A 22,345-nucleotide genomic window follows, 5' to 3' on the forward strand; every position below is an offset into this window, starting at 1 on the left:
GGCATTCAATGAAATGGGCAATTCAGAATGCATACTTATTACTAAGTACAGTTATTTACCAGACTCAAAATAAGAAAACTGTAAATGTGGTGGGCATGGGACATCTTTCCAATAGGTACTCTGTAATGGCTTTTGAGGAAATGCTGGTTTTTAAATATTTCCTGTGGTCAGTTAAGAAACTTTAGAGTTTGGTTTTAGATTTTTTTTCAAATGCTTTCAATTGTTTGAAAAAGAGCTGCATTTAACTTCTAAACCCATGTAAAAGGCAGCTTCTGTTCACTTTGGGATTGTTTGACAAGAAATGTCTAAACTTTATGAGATAACTTGGATGTCTGGGTTGCACTAATGATACACACCTCCTTTTGTATTCAATTTACTGTATGCCCACATCTACATGTGATTTAAAAAATAACAGTAACAGCAACTTCACTGTAACCTAGACAAGTGTTCAGGTCCAGATATCAGGCCAAATTATGACTCTGATAAATTAATCAAAACTGTTACGATTATAGCCCCCTGATTAAGATGCTGTCCTAGTCCGAGTCTATCCCATGATTAAATATGGTTTAGCATGCTATGCAAATCAGATTATAAATTACTGTCTTTCTAGGAGCAACAGAAAACGGCTCTAATGAAAAAACTGCTCTAATGTCTTAGTTAAGGTAATAGGTGTACAAGGATCAGAGTTGTCACTGTGAATAGATTAAATGAGTAGGTACTTAATAATCAGAAGATTGGTATAATAGTGGTAGATCCCAGTGGTAATATTAGCCAAATGAAATGCAACAGGGGACAATCATTTGGGGAAAAAAATCAACAATGGCCCTCTAATAATTTATAGGAGATTTATTTGAAGAAATATTACAACATATAAAAACTACATAAAGTATTATTTCCACTTGTATAAAGTGGCTGATTAGTTTTCAATACAATGCATAATAAAAACATTCTCCACTCCCCCAACTCATACACACACACACGCACACACTTACACACATGGATAGGCACTGCACAGTTGATCGTTTGAGAATGGCAGCGGGAACATTGAAACAGTTTCAGAATGTCAACCAAGTAGACAAACACTGTTCACAAATACAGGCTTGAAAGGAGAGAGACAAAACACATACACGCACAAAAAAACTAAAACCCTGAACAAACCAAAACCTCCAACAATTTTCAGTGAGTCCAGAGGTAAGAAAATAAACCAGGAAAATAACAGAAGAACATTAAAAATTATCAGTGCATGTTTGGGTGTTCAGGTGCTGGAGCTGAGGTGCAGCAGATGGGCAATTTACAAATTAATTTGAAGTGTCCATCTTTTCCTGTTTGATGGCATCTGTAAAGAAACAAAACAGCTAGATATTCAGAAAACAAAGCCACACTAAAGCTCTTGTGTACAGAGAATACAGTTGTCTGAAAGGTACAGATCAGCTTCTCACTCTCTTCTGGCTTGGAAAGAAAATGGCTTCTTGCCTACAGACTTTGTATCTACAGTACTTTCAAACTGTTACTGCATTTCAGATGAGGGCCACCATGTTTCTGGTCTCCATGCCAACCCCTCTAAGACAGTAAACAAACACTGGACAAAGTTCACTGAGCCATTCTATCTGGTGGCCTCCATAGGGTGCGCAAAAGAACTATAATCCTAATTTACAGAAGACCAAATTGAGTTGTGTTACCTGGTTCACAGCTAGTGCAAAACTGCTTGAGCTCTTGAAACACAGACATCTAAGGTCCCTTTTCAAATAAGCCCAACGAGAATCCAATAACATACCTGTGGCATCCTCTTTCATTTTTGCCAACACACAGAGTTTGATTTCTAGCCCAATGGCTTTTGCCAGAGGTGGAGGGACTGCGTTTCCCACCTGCACAAAGAGAGCACAAGCCAGGATGAAGAGTTGGCACATGTACCATTTCTGCCTGAAAAGTAAGAGGCCTCATATGACAAAGCCCTGCTGTGGCTGCAGGGCCACTAAATGGAAGGAGTCTATACTGTGAACAAAGCTGGTCCTGAGGAAGGTAAGAAACATCTCTCTTCCCTTCATTGTATCAAAGCCCTGGTATATGTGCAAAGACCTACCGTTAATTGAGAACCAACCCACAGAGAGACGCTTATACAGTATTATATGATAATGTACTACATTTTATCAGAGGTGTCTTAGCCTTGGGTATCAAGAGTACAAAAATATAGGAAAGCCTTCTTTGTCTAATCTCAAATGTTAACATTGTAATTTATATATCTTCCCTGGCAAATATATTCATCCTTGAGGGATGCATTGATAATTGCTTCTTTCATATAAAAAAACCATTGTCAATTTATCCCAATACATTCCAGAAAGCCGCTTTTGTACTTTTTATTTTTCTGTTTTTAAGTGTTTCCTAATGAAGAATTCCACACTGTTGGTTGATCTTAATAAAGTTATCATCCAACTAAGGATCTTTCCGCATTTTTGAGGTGTCTAAGAAAATATTATGTTCAGCCAATTGAAATAAAGAGTTTATCCCTAGAAGAAAATCCTTTATTATTTTTTCCCAAGGTTATTTTTTAGTGCTAACTTGCAAACAACTATAAACAATAACAGAAAAGCATTTTCAAAATTGTTACAGGAGGAAAGCTGTCCTCTTCAAATGTTATTAAGAGATAGAGTAACAGAACAAGAGTGTGTTCAGATTCTAAAAAACTCTAGTAAACATTTACATATAGAAATCTTCTCTAGGAAGGTTCCGCAGCCACTTACCTGCCTGTGCTTGTCCAGTACATTTCCAAAGAGCCTGTAAGTATCAGGGAATCCCTGGGACCGTGCACACTCTCGCACACTCACTACTCTATGCTGTTCAGGGTGAAGCACACGGCCCTGGAAAAAGGGAGAGCAGAGTCATTGGCACCTTTGTGTTGAGATTTAGTTAACTACTAAACTACTATGCGGCTGCGCGGGTGATAGAGGGAGCCCCTTGTGGCTCCCATGTGACACCTCTCCTGCGCAGACTGCACTGGCTACCTGTGGTCTTCCGGGTGCGCTTCAAGGTTTTGGTGACTATCTTCAAAGCGCTCCATGGCATAGGGCCGGGATACTTACGGGACCGCCTGCTGCTACCGAATACCTCTCACCGACCCGTGCGCTCTCACAGAGAGGGACTCCTTAGGGTGCCATCGGCCAAACAGTGCCGGCTGGCGACACCCAGGGGAAGGGCCTTCTCTGTGGGGGCTCCCACCCTCTGGAACGAGCTTCACCCAGGACTTCGCCAACTTCCTGACCTCCGAACCTTTCGCCGCGAGCTTAAGACACATCTATTTATTTGCGCAGGACTGGACTAGATTTTAAATTTGAATTGGTTTTAATGGGGATTTTATTATTTTTGTTATCATCATTTTAATTATTCAGCCAATTATAATAAGTTTTTTAATGGATGTTTTTATTTGTATTTATATGTATATTTTTATCTGGTTGTTAACCGCCCTGAGTCCCTAGGGAGATAGGGCGGTATAAAAATACGAATAAATAAAATAAAATAAATAAATAATAATACTATATTTGGAGCTACTGTATGGTTGAGTCACCTAACCAGGTTCCTCCACAATGAATATGAGCCACTTATTTCTCAAGCACAGAAATACCACATCATCTTCTAACTGCCCTCAGCCCACTAGGAAAGAAAGCTTTATAGAAAACAATTCGAATATTAAAAGCATTAAAAATATTGAACATTAAAAATTAAAACATTAGAATTAACAACAAACTGGATAAAAAAGGGCCTCTATGTAAGCAGGGTGGAGCTGGGATCTTTTTCTAATCTACTACCTGGATTGTTTTTGAGAGATTTATGTTATGATTTTAATGTTTTATGCTGTAAACTGTCCACAGTTGAAAAAGAATGGGGCACTCCCATTGGGGCCCCAAGCCAGTTGACAGAAGCAGGTTTTCAAGCCCTCTCAGAAGGTCAACAGGGTGGGCACTCATCTCAAGGGGCATGATGTTGCATAGAGTGGGCGCCACAGCAGAAAAGGTTCTTTTGGACCTTGCCGGCCAAAATTCCTTGGTCGATGAGATCAGAACATGTCTCTTTTTCTGGGCCAAAAGGAGTAGGGCAATCCCATTGGAGTGAGATAGTTCCTAAGGTAGTTTGGACCCATGCCAAAAGACTTTAGAAGTGTTAACCAATGCCTTAAATTGGACCTGGAACCAAGTCAGCAACCGATGCAGTTCAGGCAACAGTGATGTTACATGGATGAATCTAGGAGCTCCTAAAACAGTCCACACTGCTGCGTTCTGTTCCAGTTGTAGTTTCTGAATACTCTTCAAGGGTAGCCCCATTTAGAGTGTATTGCAGTAGTCCAAACACAAGATCACCATGTCCTGACTGAACGCAGAGCCTCATGATCCATGAAAGGGCTCAACCGACGCACAATGCAAAGTTCATAACAGTTCTGCAAATTTCTCCTTATAGTCCAAATGACAGCAACAACCCTTAAATGCTGGTGCTTTCTGCCTTTCTTAATAGCATTCAATATAACCTCCCTATAAAGCCAGAGAAGCTACAAGCAAGAAAGTAAATGCAAAAAGAATAGGAGGCTAGGGAATACACTGGAATATCAGTATGAAGATGAGCCACTGGGTTCCTTCCAGGCCCCTTCCCTTCACTTACCTGTTTCCCCATGGGCTCAGGGTTGGTGACTGTCGTGCTGAAGAATCCATCCCACTCTAGCCTTCCATACAAGCCTGCCCAATGGTTGTGCCGGTTCCCCGTGTGAGGCAGACACCAAGGGATCAAGGTGTTGAACTGCCGGTCTGCAGGGTCACATGCCTTGCCTGGAGGAGATTGAAAAGGATTCGGCTTACTTTTCACTGAAAGTATGGCTAGGGATTTCCTTTGACATTTTGGCCTGCTTTGCTCCATCAGAAACCGGAGTAGGAGTACTAGCACTGGGGAATTCTTCCCGCACCCAAGCTGAAGGAAGGAGCAGAGGAGGGTTGCAGTAGCATCCCAGGTAAACCTAAGTCAAACACCGGCTAATTCCCCTTGCTTCAAAAAACTTCCCCAGACTTTACATCAAGTCATTAGATACAAAATAGAACCAAATTGGAATGTAGCAAGAACTTGAAAAGGATAAGTATTTGGGAAGTAAGAATCTCCCTCTCTGTTCTCACTGAGTAGCACTTACTTCATTTTGGCTATGCAATGTTTCTTAGCAACAAAAAGTATGCTAGGATTAATAGCCTCTTTTAAAACAAATTGTTGGACTGGATGTCCTGCTGAGATCCAACTTCTAAATCTGTGTTGACTAGAAAAGGGTCAGCAGACTCCATAGATGTAAATTTCATGAAGCTGCATGGGAGAACAGAGATCCAGTGAGATTCTGACCATTTGGATTCTTTTAAGAATGGCTTAAGCCTTAAGGTATTATTCTATTTTGAACAGCTAATGGCCGCTATTCTTTGGATGACCTGTCAAACCATCCTTTCTAACCAGAAAAGCCAGATGTTGTACCTTCAGCACAGGAACAGACCCCCCGCAAAGATCCTGTGCTGCTCCGCCCATTTTTCTTCTCATGGTGTGTATAGCGTAGCTTGCGGGTGGTTATGCCATCAGAAAGGCGCACTTCAATGTTGGGCAGATCACGCCAATCGGAACCTGGGGCCAGTGGGATGTGCCTCATCCTTGCAGCTACCAATGCACTCATATCCTAGTATGACAAAGCACAGAGTTACCCTTAACATTTTGGATGTCACCTTCCTACCTCTGTTGTATGGAGTGCCTATGTCTGACAATATATTAAATGTACTACTTAGTGCATTTCCCAGAAGGGCACAAATGTGATTAAATTTTTAAAAAGAGGGGAAAAGGCAGGGAGAACACAAGATACCTGGTAGTGGTTTTTTGGGGGGAAAAACTGCCCGACGATTATTTTGTGCCAGTTTTTGTGATAAAACTCTGAAAGTTTTCCTACAATTTTTCTTGCAGGTTAGAGTGAAAATGATCTTTCTACCACCCAGCAGGTGAGGGGTTACAGACCAATATGGAATTATTCAATAACACAATTCTCCTAAGTTTTGCGCAGACAGACAATAATTGTTCTTGGCATCTCACTCTATGTAATTTTCCAAGTGTTGGAGCAGAATTATTTCTCTATATAGCTAAAGATTGGAATTTTTTTCCTTGGGTTTCCTGGATGCAAATAACTGTTGCTTCCAACAGTGCTTCATTTTAGGAAATTCTGCTTTCAGTTTCATATTAAAGATGTCTCTTACCCACCCACCTTGCCCCAGCAAACCAGATAAACAGTGTAAGAATAGATACCTTGCAGATATGATCTCTGAGGATGGGCTGATACTGGGAACCCCGAATTTGCCTCTGGAACCAGGATTGTGGCTCTCCATTATAGGAGATTTCAAGTGCTGACGCTCCGTTCCTGATTTCAGGAAGGTCAGACATAGTGTCCCGGACCGTGATGGTTCGGAATGGGCCCGAATAAGTCCTAGAGTACATTGAAAGAACATAACTTAAAGGCTGATTGTTATTGGACTCTCCTCTTTTTCTAAAATATGATGCAATTCCACAACATCACAAAAGCTTTCCATATAGGTTGGGACTATTCAGGATTATCTTTCATTTGTATGAAAAATAGACCATAGTCATGCACTTCCTTTTCTTGTAAGATTGTTGGCCCCATTCTCCAGCCCTCAACGAAAGCAACACTATCAAGATCTGGGAGAAGGTAATTACCTTGTTATATTGCTAACAAACTTCTTATCATCCACCACCACGCTGAGCTGGCAGGCTCGGGGAGCAAAAACATGCAGGGGTTCAGGAAACAAGGGGAGTTTCTCTCCAGGAGCTGCAGCCAATACAATTGCTCTTCTGCGTGTCTGAGCTACTCCATACTGCCCAGCCTAGATGATGGAGGAAGAGAAGAATTGAGGGAGAAGAAAATACAGTTATTTGATGAAGTGGATATATTTTTCTTAACAAACCAACCCTTTCTAACTTTTGGTACTAAATTAGCATGGTAATCGCTGTTCCTTGTTCCATAAAACACTAGTAAAAAAGGAAAACACTGACATTTCCAATCCACTTTGGGAAAAAAGAAAGGTCTTCATCTGGCATCAAAAAGACTGTGATATATTGTACATGCTAGACATGCTACTTGGGGAAAGACATTTCAGACAAAGAGCAGACTAGATCAAATACTGTCAACAGACAACAGCCAGATGTCTCAGGGGAGACATAATCCCAGCAATGGAATCAGCTTTCTTTGGCTTATCTTTTGCAGCTTGTTATAATTGAGCACAGTCTATAAACCAACCCCTAAAAACAGCTTGAGAGCTAGTCTGTATAGTGGTTGAAAATGCTAGGTTAGAAGCAGGGAGAGTTCTTGTTCTCCTTTAGACATAAAAGCCAACTGGGTGGCTGCCATTCCCTCACAATTTTAGATTGGAAAGTTTAAAAACATCTTGGAGGAAGGTCCCTCCAAACACTTCCAAATTTTTGCCAAGAAAACAACATGAACCTGATGTCACTTGGGAGTCAAAATTGACTATAGAAATCATGACAACCACTAGAAATTTCCTAGATCAGCTTTCTCAACTTGGCACTGTCCAGATACATGAAAGTTATCTACCCAAGAATCAGTATATTATAGAGAAAATACAGGTAGTAACTTTTTAGCTCTAAATCCAGTGGAATCTTTGCCTTCATCTGCAAAGCACACAAATATGGTTCAGTACAATCCCAACCTTAGTTAAAAAAAAAAAGGCTGACTATCATACCTGCAGCACTCCAAAAGTGCACTGGTAACCCATCCGGACAAGGCACCGCAGGGTGAGCTTTAGCACCATAGAACGCTTGAATGAGACAAAGTTCCTAACATTTTCAAGGAGGAAGAATCTTGGCCTGTAGTAGTCGCAGTAACTGCAAAAGATAAAAGCACTGAAGGTCAGCTACGTTTTCTCTTGATTCCAACAGCAGGCACACAGTCCTTGCTCAAGAACTCGTGGCAAAAAACCCAGTCCATATCCCAAGAGAACCCCAACATAGATCTGATCTCATACATTCTCTCAAGGAGTCTTTTCCCATGCTGGTGTCCTCTAGATCTATAGGAAAATATTTTCCAGTATCTCAACCCATTGTTGCCCACAGGATACGAAATTTCTGGAGGGCACATTACACATTATCTGTTGTGTCTTCGCCCCCTCCCCCCGAACCGGGCCTCCTGGCAGAAAGTGACTCAGAGAGCGAGGGGGAAGAGCCGACATGGCTTCCCTCTGCGGAGCCTCCTTCTCTGGCTCTGCTCCAAGTCTCAGAGGCAGGCCAGGTGGAGGAGATGATGAGGCCTGTCTCCTGCATCTCCTCCCTCTCAGGCCATGCCTCAAGACCCAGCTGCTGACAATCAGTCGTAGCTGGACCCCTGGTATCGCAGACAGGAGAGACGGCAACATCAAAAGAAAGGGTGGGGCAGGCCTAGAGAGTGCTGAGTCACGGAGCCACACCCCACAGGATATAAAAGCAGGAGGGGCTGCCCTATAGTTCTTGTGACGAACAATTGACTGTTGAAAATGTTGGCTGTACTTTGGCTCCTGGATTCTGTTTCGTTTCCTTCTGAACTTTGGGATAGTTCCAGCTCGGACTGCAGTTGCTCTGATAGATAAGAGGACTTGGCAAGAATAAATTGCTGGCACATCTAGTCAGTTTGCATTTCTAATTGATTGTGGGGGGGGGACAGAACATTATCTTTGCCATCGTAATACATGCAGATACAGCATCTACCGTCACAGTCTATGTTTCTACTATTCTGTTAAACTGTAGCTCTGATTTAGAGACCAGTTGACAGTAGCTTTACCCAACCATATCCCCCATGAGTTGTGGTCCCAACACAGTTGGAAGGCAACAGGCTGGGAGATAGGACATGCAATAGAATAAGGATTGGCTTAAGGAGAGTTGAGAAAATGCAACCGTTGACTTCAGTCACCTGAGAAAGGAAACAACCAGAGAGTTCTTGAACTTCGAGTAGGTGCGAGAATTGAAGCGGTTCATCCCACTGAAGCCTTGACAAGGGGGGCCACCACAGAGCATCTCCACGTCTCCCTTCTGTGGCAGCTTCTGGCCCAGGGAGTTAATCTTCTCACCCGACATTACAAGCTTAAGCAGGACATTGCAATCCTCAGTGAACACTGTGGTGCTTGGATTGTTCAGACGGAAGGCCTGCGCAGCTGGTTCCCACATCTCAATGGCCCAGAGAGTGTCTGAGATTCCTGAAGACAACATGATGATGAAAACAGAACAACAATTCATATTAGATGGTTTGCTTCCAAGCCTCAAAAGTACACAAAAAATTCTTTCCATCCCATAAAACAGGACTGGAAACCCTCAGTGGCGCTACTTTTTTGGCTGTAAAAGTCATATGCTCATGCCCCTTTCCCATGCACCCAACCATCCTTCCAAACTGCCTTGCCTGCTTGGTGGAACCCTTCTGACAAGCCTCCACAACCAGAGAAGACATCCAGGCTTCGAAGTTTGGGGGGCTTCATCGCAGCAGCTTCAGACTCGCTGTATTCAGATGCTCCTGAAGATTTCCCTTTGCTCTTACCTGCATGAGGAGGAAAAGGTATGTCTACGTGTGCCTTTTGCATTAAGAATTGCTGCCTTGTTTCCAAAGTAAGCATACCAGGATTATATTTTTTTAAAATTAGAATATTAGCTATTTAAGTCTATGATAGCTTAACTGCAAACAAGTCAATGCTATTGCTAGTAGATTCTATCAGCAACAGCAAAGACTTGTTTACAATTAATGAACCAAACAGGACCTAATATGTCTGCAAGTATTCCTCTCAGTATTTGTATGTTTTAGGAATAAAAATGAACTTTCTAAGTAATCTAAGTATATTAACTTGGAACTATGGGAAGGAGAGCAAGAGAAAGAAATCTTTTCCATTCAATATTGCTACGATTAGTTCCTCTTTAGAAAAGTCTGTTTGGATGGATATCTTTCTAAAGTATGACAAATCTGTTCTGAGTGGGATGTGGGCATATGTATAAAATGGAAGAAATCAGCAAACTATCTTCAACATGCTCACAATATGAAAATATCCAGTTCTCAGTAATCAAGAGATACTGCTCTTTGCTCCGTTCACTACTGTGAAAAGCATTAAAATATAGTTGTATGTATGTACATACATATACCCACCCACCCACCCTGTAGAAACAAAAGAAAATAAAACAAAAAGGAGAAGAGTATGAAGTTCTTCCCAGAAGACAACATTCAACCACTATATGAAATCCTAAAGAGGGTTCATCAAATGTCTTAACCCAATGTCTTGGCAAAACCCAAATTTTCAAAGACATTTTGAAGGCAGTCAGGGTGTAGGGGCCATATGGATCTCTTGGAGGATGTTGTTTGAGAAGGCAAGTCCTATAGCAGAGATTGCCCACTTCCAGCCTTATATCTGTTTGATTGATGGGGCCCAGAGTGTGCTCGGCCTGTCTGATTGTACAGAATGGGCAAAAAAGATGGGAGACAGACGGTTCTTCAGACAGCCAGGCCCAATGCCAAAGTAACGTGCATCTTGAACTGCGCTCAAAAGCCTATCAAAGCCCAAGTTCTTTGTTCTGCAGGATTTGCACTGACCTGGTTCAGCATCTTATTTTTCTTTACAGGGAAGATATTGCTGGCCTTGGGAAATACACCAAAGATTTAAACCATTTAACAACTAATCACTTACCTTTCCCTTTCCCTTTCCCCTTCCCTTTATTTCCAGAACTACGGGCATGATAAGGTGGGTCTTCAAAGCTTTTTGTTTTTGCATTATATGCCTGGAAATTAAAAGGAAAAAAAACCTTAATTCACATCCAAGACAGTTCTAATATTTTCTTATAGATTTCAGAAACCACTGATAGGAAGTTTAGGCAGCATTTATAGGATGACCTGTAGGCTGGAGTGAATTTCTATTGTGAGAGGGCAACTGGGCTTTCATTAATGTTCTTCTTCCAAAGCAGGAGGAGGTAATCTAAAGTTCAAATATCAGCCAGTCACATCTATAGCAACACTTGCTGATACGACACCCACTTGCAAATAACAGAATTAGAAGGGACCTCGTAGATCTTCTAGTCCAACCCCCTGCTCAAGCAGGAAACCCTATATCATTTCAGATAAATGGTTGTCCAATCTCTTCTTAAAAACCTCCAGTGTGTTGGAGAATATATTGGTGACAAATTGCACAGGGCCAATGACATAGTGGAAAAAGCTACCTCTAAAAAGTAGAACCGATCGGAGCCACTGGCAGAGTAATCTTGGATGTTTCCTGTCAAGTCCTCCCCATACACCACTGTGCAGCGGCCCTGCACGTCTTTAAACTCCACCGTTGCTTCTTCATCACTCCAATAGAGCAAGTTGATATCTGCATGGTAGCTGGCTTTGACAGATTTGTGTGTGTTTTCTGGCCTAGAAAGACAATAGAGACACTTGCATTGAGGGAGATAAGGCATCAAACCCAGGAACACCTACACAATGGGAAAGGAATGAGTTTTTCTCCGTTAAACAGAGGAATTATTGAGTCTGTCATCTGCACCTCCACAACTGTCTGGCTTGACTCTGCAACCAAACAAGACAGACACAGACTTCAGAGGATAATTAGAACTGCAGAAAAAACAATTGCTACCAATCTGCCTTCCATTGAGGACTTGTATACTGCATAAGTCAAAAAGAAGGCTGTGAAAATATTTACAGACCCCTCACATCCTGGACATAAAGTGTTTCAACTTCTACCTTCTACCTTCTAACTGGGACTGCATACCAGAACAACAAAACAAAAGGAAAGTTTTTTCTTGAATGCCATCACTTTGCTACACATCTAATTCCCACAACACTGTCAAATTAACTACTAACACTGTAGTTCTTCTCATCCTTACTAGTACCATCTCTTCCCACTTATGGCTATATCCATGTTGCTTGTATCTTTACAACTTATATTGTTTTTATTGTTTCCTAGTATGATTTGATTGCTTTTTAGTATCCTATATCACTAAGTGTTTTATCTTATTGATTCTTGACAAATATATTTTATTTTTTCTTTATGTACACTGAGAGCATATGCACCAAAGACAAATTCCTTGTCTGTCCAATCACACTTGGCCAATAAAAAATTCAATTCAATTCAATTCAATTCAAAACTATGGTGATAGAAGTAGGGTTCAGGGTTAAGATATATAATCACTGAAGAATACATTGCATTTCAGATTATTTCCCTCCTATTTGTATATAACAAAGAGATTGAGACTCATTTAACTATTTGTGTGTCCTGAAGAGCTACACCAATTAAGGGTGATGATGCAAAGTAATGAAGACAGGATTTTAAAATATTATTAATTAGTTTCATGTGGCTGTTGTTTCAAAATATTATATTAAGCCCATTTTCAGACAGTCCCTAAAAAACAGGCTCTAGGACATATCTATGCATTAACCCAACTGGCAGGAAACTACAACCCCATTTTTTGGGGGGTAACTGCTCAGCTTTGGAGGCTTAAAAAAAAAAAAAGGGAAGTTGGCCGAAGACCTGGGACCTCAGATTGCACGCTCATTCTATAAGCCTACTGTTTGCTTAGAATCAAAGGGCGGACTTGGGTAGGTGGAGCTAAACTCTCTCCCAGTCCAGCTCAAAATTCCTGAAATGAGACAGAGAAAGAGGAGGAAAATGCTTGGTAATATTCTGCTAAGTCTTTGCCCTGCGTTACTGACACATAGTTCCATCTAATGATATGCATACAGAAACCCAGTTCTGTGTGGATCATGCATCTACTTAAGTGTATCATTCTGTTTTCTGGTACTATTCTTGACACAAGGAGGCCAACGGGAAATTATTTTCTACTCAGGTGCCAACAAGAATCTAATGGCCACTTACCTGTAAAGTTTGTACACTTGCAGTTTAATTTCAGCTTCGTTAGGCCTGCCACTGCTGCGGATGTTGCAGTAGATTGCCTTGATTCTGCCAATGCGGTATGGTTCAGGTGCATCTTGGTTGCTCCCTTTGATATACTCAGAATATTTTCGGTAATGTTCAGGATAAAGCTCTTCATTCACTGCTTCCTTCTTTTGACGTTTGGTCGGGCTGGTCAGCCTCAGGCTAGTGAGAGGGAAAAATCAGAACGGAAAAGATTCTGTGAACTGTGAACATCTGTGAACATGGACATCTACTCAAATGATTTATGCATATATCTGGAAGCAGATAACTGATTTTCAAGACAGTTGATTGGTAAATCAATTCTTCTATCATCTCCTTCTTTAGCCAGACTAACTGCATTCTTGAATTACTTTAAATATGGAAATGCCCCATCAGTTTGCTATTCAACTGACAACTTAGATCCACCCCGCTTACCTGAAAATTCTCTAACAATTTTCTGATAAATATATCCTGCTACAATGGTGGATCTTTATGTGAATATCAATTTAATTCTCCTCATGAAATAAATTTAACTCTCCTTATGACATAACATTTGAACTATTAAGCCCCAAATTATACACTATTTTAAAATGTGTTTGCCTCTTTGGGCATCACTGATCCTTTTCTTGAGTTGGTGTCCCAGCCCTCCCAAAACGAAGCCCCCTCTTGTTCCAGCTGAAATCAACTTACAAACCAACCTGAAATGGAAGGCATCTGGTAGAAGGAAAACTCCATCTCCCAATCGGTACTGCACCCCATTTTTTGTTGCCATGCCGTAGAACATTTTTCCTTCTGATTCCTCCAGAGACTCAGAGACTTTGGGGATCTCCTTCTGCCTTGCCTCATCCAAATGAGCGCAACTCATGCAAAACCTGGGAGAGAAGAAGCAGAGGCCTGTTTCGGATTGGGGAAACTGTAATATCATCAAATCACCTCACTACCTCCCAGCCCTCTCCCCATCCCCTGCATTTGAGTCTGTGCAAGCAATTCAAAGCATCTAAAGCACCACCACCAACTGATATCATGCAGTACATGAGCATTTTTAAAATCTATGTATCTTCACCTCTTGATAATGCTACTTGATTTACTACCAATTGCTCTTTTTGCTTTCTAATACTTCAAATAATCTCATAAAAAACTGTGTTTTACTTTTTTTTGTTATGTGTTTCACAAGGAGCTTAAAAATGGAATCATGTGTATATTTTCAAAAATATAAATGCTCATTTCTTCATCCCTGCTATCTTTGAGAGAAAACTGAGCGTAATCGGATTACTGTTCTTGAGATTGAATGCCTGCACGCTATTTTGCAACTCCTGAGCTGAGCCTAATGCAGACAATCCCAAGATTTAAGATTAGGTAGAAATCTGCACATTTATTGATTTTCTACTTTATCTTCAGGCTCCCATGCCACTTGGTCATGTGCACTAACTTGTGTTTGTTGTCTTCTGTGGGCTGGATCTTTGGTGGAGTCTCAAACCTAGCATACTCTTGATCATACCACATTTGGTAAAAATAGGTCCTGCCATCATCTTCCACTATTTTGATCTCCACATCAAGTCCTCCCTATGAGAATATTTGAGGCAGAAGGAAGAGGAGGAGAAAGAAGGAAAGAAAAAATACATACTGGTTATTCAATTATTACAGAGACACAGAACTACCGCGGTTAAGAGAAAAGTTCCAGAAGTGAGGTAGAGGTCTGGAGCCTTGTGTGATTCATCCAATTTTACAATCTTTTTTTTTTTTTGCTGTGGTTGTTAAGTGAATCAAACATGTTCATTAAATGAATCAGCTGTCTTTAAATGAATGTCACAGTCACTAAGAAAAACCCAGTGTTTGCTATGGGGAATTTTTGCAGAAAACCAGAAATGAATGCTGGTTTTCAGCAAAAATGTAAATCGCTGTGAGCAAAGGAGTCGCAAACAGCTATAAATGTGACTCAGCTGCTTAGCACCCAGAATGAGACTGCTGGGCGTCAGAGCCAGGTCATACTTTGGATGTTCTGTTGTAACTCTGAATGCTCACTAAGCAACCAGTCATAAGTCAAAGACTACTTGTATTAGAATTAATTGATTTCTGCATTGAATCAGAACGAGCAACTCAAGAGTCAGTGCACAGCCCAGCAAAGCTCACTAAATCCACTTCCATATCTGATTCCTCTGCCAGGACTTGTAAGTATTTTGTTCTCTTACTGACTGTAGCTATCAGCTCCCATTTGCATCCGCTTTGAACTTATCCCAACAGCAATTCCAAAGAAGAATGCCGCAGGATAAGGCCAATTTGTGGGCTAAAAAAAGGGGCAGAGGTAACTGCTGTCAGTAGCTGTACTCATCCATAGGAGGGGCAGGGGTCCAAATTGCAATGGCTGTGATGTCAGGGGTTGCAAGCAAAGGAAGCCTGCCAAGCTCTGCCTTAAAAGACTGGAGCCAGGCTACAGAAGAAGAGATGTATAGAAGAGGTCAGTCAGTTCCTTGGGCTGTGACTTGCTACTGAATCAGACCAGGAAAGATACAGTCTCCAAAACGCCATCACTACCCTGCACCGAAGTTTATCAGTACAACTCCTGAATCACATTCTCAGAATTAAGCACCCAGGTATCAAACACAGTGCAATCTTCAGAAAGCCTTCATATGCTTCCTTTACTCTGTTCATCATCCCTACAACATGATTTTATGAAAAGGAAAAGTGAAATCTGTTTCTTCCACTGCTATCATAGCATTATCACCCTCCCCATATAACTGACTGAAAAAGAAAGAAAAAGAAAGAAACACATTTACAAAGAAAAGCCACGAACTCAGAAAGACAGTCCTTCTTTTACTGTGGGGAGTGGGGGAGGGGGAGGAAGGGAGAAGGGTGTGCTCTATATCAGAGGTCTCCAACCTTGGCAGCTTTAAGATTTGTGGACTTCAGCTCCCAGAATTCCTCAGCCAGCAAAACTGGCTGAGGAATTCTGAGAGTTGAAGTCCACAAGCCTTAAAGTTGCCAAGGCTGGAGACTCCTGCTCTATATGCTACTTTGAACTGCTGTATGAAACAATTAAACACTGTGAATAAATAGATGCCCAAGTAGTGAGATGATTCAACACACCTCCAAAGACCAGTTCTCTGGAGGAGCCTTATAAAGAACATTGACTTTGCCATGGATGTAAGACAGCTGCATATCTTCGCATTCGTCCACCAAGAAAAGTTCCAGCGGGTCAGACGTGGCTCCCAATACAGTGTCGGTGCCACGGCAAAACCAGTGAACATGGAACATTGGTCCAGCGCTGGGGTCTTCCCACATGGCCGTGATTCTAGGGGAAGGAGATGGGGTAGGACATTAATTCAAGAAGAATACAAATGTCAAAATGTACTTGAAAGATTTCCCATTGTTTGGGAATCAGATCATACGACATATGAAGAAACGGAATATAATACAAAACATACAAGCAATCAGTTCCTCAGGTTTTTTTAATCTATGTAATATGCTTTATTTGTGCATACAGTACTTCCTCAGAAGTAAGTGTGCCCATTAGGGCTTCATTCCAGGTATGTAGGATTACAGCCTCCCCCCTGCCCCAATTATAAACAAGCACCACAATCTTTGGATAGCTTTTATAAAAAAAACAAAACCTAAAGTCTGAAATCAGCCCAGGTCTAAAGCCTTTCCCTAAAGGTCCATCTTGGTTCAGAAGCACAGTCATTTATCTCCACGCAGACATACCTTGCAAGATAGAGAGGCTTTGTGGGGTCATCGGGGCTCACAGAAACACAATCACCAATTTGCAGAGTCTCTGAATCGATGCACACTTTCTGGTAATAATCTTTCTTGCCATCGCTCTGCAGGTAACAACAAACCAAAAGTGGTAACAGGAAAACGAAAGCACCGTAAGACTTCAGCCATACTTGCTCTCTCGCTATCTCTATATCTCAGCAGAAAAGGAATTATGAGTTTGCCTTGGTATTATTGTATTACAAATGGGGAAAAAAAATCTGATCAGAAGTAAAGGCCTTCATTTTTCTGAACAGCTCAGATAAAATTTTTGTAAGGCCTCTGGCTTTCATGGAAATACTACTCCTGCTGCTACTACTACTTTTTTTTTAAAGGCAAAAATTGGACCTCAACTGCAAACAATGTGGATAACTACCTAGGACTATCAGCCCCCTTATACATGTTGTCTACTTCTCTATCCACTTACACAAAACTGGGATAACAGCTGTGAAACTGAAAAGGATCTTTCCCCAGGTTCAGCTCAACGTTGAACTAAATTCTAATTGCTATTTCTCATACAGAGACCATACCTTGATAAGGTCTCCCACCCAGGAAATTCGATTCTTGTTTTGCTTTTTTTTCCTGCTTTGCAACATCTTTTTTGGGGAGGGCATTTCAGGAATGTTATCATCTACTTCTTCATCCTCATCGGCTTCTTTCACAGCTAGGTTGGGACACCTGAAGTTAAAGACAAAAATGTACATGAAATTGGCAACTAAAAAGCCCAGCAATTTAGCCTCTACTCTCCCAAAAGAAGAGCCACCAAGTTCTATACATTTGCTGGTTGAGAGTTAAAGTCCATACATTTTAAGGTTGCCAAAGTTGAGGAACACTGCTTTAGATGAGCAAGGACTGCTCCCATTCTGAGTCTCGTAATCATAAATGTCTGGAAGGTGGGAAAAATGTTCATAAGCCATCTGTTGCCAAGAGCCTGGTGAAACAGAATATATTCTGCTTCCCTACCAGCCCCAATGATTCAGTGTAATCAGGCTTCTCGGGGGTGGGGGGGTCTCAGAATTCCAGAACCTGTCTTCTTCTTTTTTTTTTGTTTGTTTACATTTATACCCCGCCCTTCTCCGAAGACTCAGGGCGGCTTACAGTGTATAAGGCAATAGTCTCATTCTATTTGTATATTTTTACAAAGTCAACTTATTGCCCCCCCAACAATCTGAGTCCTCATTTTACCTACCTTATAAAGGATGGAAGGCTGAGTCAACCTTGGGCCGGGCTCGAACCTGCAGTAATTGCAGGCTACTGTTCTTACTGTTCTTCTTAAAAGTAGTTATAGCTATGAAGTATAGCTATGAAGTCCAGAAACAAACTTATTAGTAAACCAATTAATGGAAGGCTTCTCAGACTGCCTTCCCCTTGCTTATTAACACTTGTTTTTATTTTCATGAGCCAATATTGAGGGCAGAGGAGCTAGCAGCTACTCTGCCCTCAATATTGGCTCATGAAAATAAAAATAATAATTACCTCCGATGCAGGCAGGCTTGTCTTGACTTTCCACTCCCTCCAAACTTAATCATATCTTGGCAAGCTTTGCATTTACCACACTCTGGCTGCTGGCAAACCTGGAAAAAGAAAGAAAAAAGAAAAGAAAAGCATGCAACTGGATAAAGGAGGAAACGTTCTGAGGATGGCCTAACTTCCTTCACATGGAAACCATTGTTGAATAAGTACTACTGCATGCTTTGAGGACTGAATAAAATCTCACGATCCAAATCAACCATCATGCTTCAAATTCGCGCAACATATAAGGAAAATTCCAAAAAAGATGACCTTAATATGTGGACTCTATTGTGAACGTGACCACTGAATGCTGGCAGAATTTGGGACATTCTGGCTAGAAGGAACGCAGCGGTAAAATATAAAATAAATTATCTGACACCAAAATGTAAATGTGCTTAATAGCTCCCACCAAAAAAAGCATCAGAAAGGAGTGGAAGATATAAAGACTTTTTCATCTGAATGCCGGCCTCATCCACCTAACCCCGCCTACCTCGCAGACTCCACAGCGCCTCCGCTTTGCAGCGTTCTCCTTGTCTTCTTCTTTTTCATTCTTCTCAATTTGTTCAGAGAAGAAAGTGTCAAAGATCAAATAGACCAACTTGGTTGTGGTGGCCTTGGTAGGCCCTTTATCTTTGTCAATTTTGGTGGGATGCCTGATAGCCTGTCTCCTTGCAGCTCGTCTGCAGAGAGGAAACAACAGGGAAGAATTAGGTCCTTGCCGGACTTATCTGGGTACAATATATTGGGCAGCACAGGGACAAAATGAAACACTAGAAACACTGTTTCAAAATGGTTGGAAGACCCTGTCCTCACTGGACATGCAACATTTCTAGAAATTTTGAAGCAAGGGGGGAAAGGAGTTATTTCTTAAAAATAAATATATTTAGAATATTAAAATATACAATAAACAATATTTACATTTCAGCATCTTTTATCACTACGTTGTTACTTTGTAACACTACATATAGTTTAATTTGCTTGTTAAAGTATTTGGGAGTATTAAGTAAAACATACTATTTGCACAGAATTGTAAACTCATTGACTGAAAATTGGTTGAATGATTTCAAATTTTGGACTAAAAAACGTTATAGCCGGCTCTTCATTTTTGTCTGTCTTAGTCAAAGCAGACAGACAAGAGGTTTATGCTGAAACAGAAGAAACCATCAATATAGAGAAAAGAATTACATGTTTTGGATTTTATCCTTTAGAGTATGAAATAGCTACAAAGAGCCATAATTTTCTGTATTTGAAAAAAAGGGAATGGAGGAAGCAAAATTCAATTTATGCATTTTTCCATAACAAAACGCTAGCTCAAACTGCATTATCCTCAATCAAAAGCACTGTATTACTACCCTTCTTTCCATACTTTTTTTTACTTTATCCTTTTTGCAGACTTCTGAAAACTGAAGGTTTTTCTGAGATAAGCTTTTCTTTTCATAAATTAGTTCACTTCATGACATGATCTATTTTCAAATGTTGACCAATATACATGTTGGCCATTTCACGTATCATTTAAAACATTTTTACAAGTATTCCATAATTCCATTTCCCCCCCTTTTGAGGATAGGAAGGCAAAAATGTTGTCCAGTCATTTTACAAGTATTTTCCCAGCTACCATACAGCTGATCAGTGGGAAGATGGATCTTTACCTGGCCATAAAGAATTCTTGCTCTTCCCAAACAAGAGTTAGTTTTGAATAAATTACGTAAATTGTTTCAGCGTAATATAGCTGGTCCTCGACTTACAACCACAATTTAGCCCCAATTTCCATTGCCAAGCAAGACAATTGTTGAATTTTGCCCCATTTTACGACCTTTCTTGCCACAGTTGTTAAGTGAACCACTGCAATTGCTAAATTAGTAACATGGTTGTTAAGTGAATCTGGCTTCCTCACTGACTTTGCTTGTCGGAAAGATTGAAAAAGTGATTGCATCACCCCGGGACACTGCAACCGTCATAAATGTGAGTCAGTTGCCAAGCGGCTGAATTTTGGTCACATGACCAGGAGATGCTGCAATGGTCGTGTGAAAAACAATCATAAGTCACTTTTTTCAGTGCCATTGTAACTTTGAATGGTCACTAATAATGGTTGTAAGACTACCAGTAAAACCTTGCAGTTCGTGGTAAAGAGTTTGCCATCACTTAAAGCCAGACCAAGGCAGAGAATGTATTTGGTTGCAAGACAGACATTTTCCTGGAGCCAGCAAACCTACACACAGCCCAATTGCCCTCCTACCTTTTCCCCAAGGTGACTCCTGCCAGCTTAATCAGGTCCCTCATGCAAGGTGTGATAAGGACTGGAGGCTCATCACTATCCCCAGCCTCATCGTAGCTCTCCACCTGTTCCACTACAAACTGGGCATGTCGCAGAAGGGAATCTTCCGTGAAACGGTTGAAGTTCAATCCAGCAGGAGGAACTGTGGTCTGAAGAAAATCAGAAGCAAGAGCCTAACTATGGTTTTCAGATAGGCTATGCAGGAGAAATGGCATACATGAGCTGCCTCCTACCAACCTCCCCCTCCCATCAGAGGTTCCATCTATTTTCTAAGGTTCCTGATCTTCAAAGGCCTTGGGAAGGCAGCTTGGAGAAGGGGATGCATTACTGAACCAGGATTGAAGAAACTCAGGTTCAAATCCCCATTTTCCCAGGTGTTTTTTTCCTGAGGTGTGTCCAACACATGGGAATGTTGTAAGACATAAGCAGAAATATACTGCCTTTAATTCCTTAGAGAAAAAGCAGGATATTTGCATTCGGTAACTTTGTGATCCCAAATACTTATGCTTTTAAACTACAGTTATCAGGAAAAAATAAGCTCGATACCGTTTTGCAACCACCCAATTCAATTAGCAACACAATGGAATCTTCAACTATATAATGAAAGTAAACTTTTAGAAATAGACTATTATTGTTCCAAAATTCAGTGATTAAAAAAACACCTACTCCAAGTCATTATGATGTACAGGTATACTTTTTTGAGGGGTCCCTTTGAGTTAACCTTGACTATTTTTGACTGATTGGACAAGACCATGAAACTTTATTGACAACATTTTAAGAAGTGGTTTGTCCTATCATTTTTCCTAGGGCTGAGAGAATGAATGGCCCAAGGTCACCCATCTGGATTTGTGCCTAAGCAGGACTAGAATTTACGGTCTCTTGATTTCTTGTCTTAAGTTGGTGCCTTACCAAATGCACCAAACAGTTTTTGTAAATGTTTATTAGGGAACAGAGGCCCATCAAATATTACTGAAATCATATTCCAAGCACTCCTTGTTAACCATATGGGCTGAGGCTGCAGGAAGCAGAAACTTTACTGTAGTTCAGTAAAATCTGAAGGGAAACAACCTTCCTACTCCAGATTTATGGGATATCAAAAGAGTTTTGAAACAAGGAGCATATACTATTCATTTGCTTTTTTTTCCTAATTGATGACACAGCATTCCATGATCTGAGGCTGAAACATTCTTTAAGTCATGGGAATCAAAATAATATACGGAAGTGGCTCAGGCAAATGTTTCCCCGATTCACTGGTGTATAATTAGGAGAAACTTCAACCAGACTTGTAAGATTCTGCTATTACAGGCTGTTGCAATAAATTATAGTTTTAGTTTTTCTATAGAGTTGATTTTCTAAACAGGTTTACCTAGTGATGCTCACATCAATCTTTAGCCCTCTTTGCCCAGGTAGCATATTTCTGTCAAGGTCTCTCTTTCTACATTTTGAAGCAACAATCCGATAAGCTGAATCTTGTATAATATCTATAGTATCATAGCCTGGTTTATGCCTTCTGAGAACAAGCAATATATTGGCATTTTCTTTTACACTGCATAAAAAAAAGGAAGCTTCCCTGCTTAGTCAGACTAACCTCTATCTTATTCAGCAAGTCCTCATAGCTGACATCAGGATTGTTCTGCAAGAATTCAACAACAATCTTGCTCATGTAAATCTTCTCTTGCATCAGTGCAAAGATGGGGGCATATTCATCACTGGGTTCCATCAGAATGTAATCTGCAAAGGCTAGAACACAGTGCAAATGCATGTCCAGTTAATGGGACCTGGGTGGGAACATACACATAACTAGGAACGTAGCCTATTATTTTAAAAATCCTAAGCACATAACCATGGATTGCGATCAGTTGCTTTGTACCTTTCTCAAAGA

The 22,345-nt window shown here is 40.8% G+C and overlaps 1 protein-coding gene across 1 annotated transcript in view; it reads right to left on the reverse strand.

Annotated features, from left to right (window-relative positions):
- Positions 1–831: 831 nt before the first annotated feature.
- DNMT1 (DNA methyltransferase 1) overlaps positions 832–22,345 on the reverse strand; it is a 42,607-nt gene continuing 21,093 nt past the window's right edge. The window contains exons 13-34 of the mRNA XM_058170516.1: positions 22,052–22,203; positions 20,425–20,612; positions 18,679–18,868; positions 18,153–18,250; positions 17,207–17,354; positions 16,629–16,744; positions 16,014–16,218; positions 14,359–14,492; positions 13,628–13,801; positions 12,891–13,112; positions 11,242–11,434; positions 10,716–10,806; positions 9,449–9,583; positions 8,966–9,248; positions 7,767–7,908; positions 6,724–6,890; positions 6,298–6,475; positions 5,488–5,683; positions 4,645–4,808; positions 2,739–2,855; positions 1,775–1,865; positions 832–1,336 (exon numbers count right to left, since the gene is read on the reverse strand). Coding sequence (XP_058026499.1) covers positions 1,299–1,336; positions 1,775–1,865; positions 2,739–2,855; positions 4,645–4,808; positions 5,488–5,683; positions 6,298–6,475; positions 6,724–6,890; positions 7,767–7,908; positions 8,966–9,248; positions 9,449–9,583; positions 10,716–10,806; positions 11,242–11,434; positions 12,891–13,112; positions 13,628–13,801; positions 14,359–14,492; positions 16,014–16,218; positions 16,629–16,744; positions 17,207–17,354; positions 18,153–18,250; positions 18,679–18,868; positions 20,425–20,612; positions 22,052–22,203 — 3,422 coding nt within the window. The 3' untranslated portion in view covers positions 832–1,298. The remainder of the gene's footprint in view (positions 1,337–1,774; positions 1,866–2,738; positions 2,856–4,644; positions 4,809–5,487; positions 5,684–6,297; positions 6,476–6,723; positions 6,891–7,766; positions 7,909–8,965; positions 9,249–9,448; positions 9,584–10,715; positions 10,807–11,241; positions 11,435–12,890; positions 13,113–13,627; positions 13,802–14,358; positions 14,493–16,013; positions 16,219–16,628; positions 16,745–17,206; positions 17,355–18,152; positions 18,251–18,678; positions 18,869–20,424; positions 20,613–22,051; positions 22,204–22,345) is intronic.

This window comes from Ahaetulla prasina, chromosome 2 (assembly GCF_028640845.1).
Source record: "Ahaetulla prasina isolate Xishuangbanna chromosome 2, ASM2864084v1, whole genome shotgun sequence".
In the NCBI taxonomy this organism is placed as follows: domain Eukaryota; kingdom Metazoa; phylum Chordata; class Lepidosauria; order Squamata; family Colubridae; genus Ahaetulla; species Ahaetulla prasina.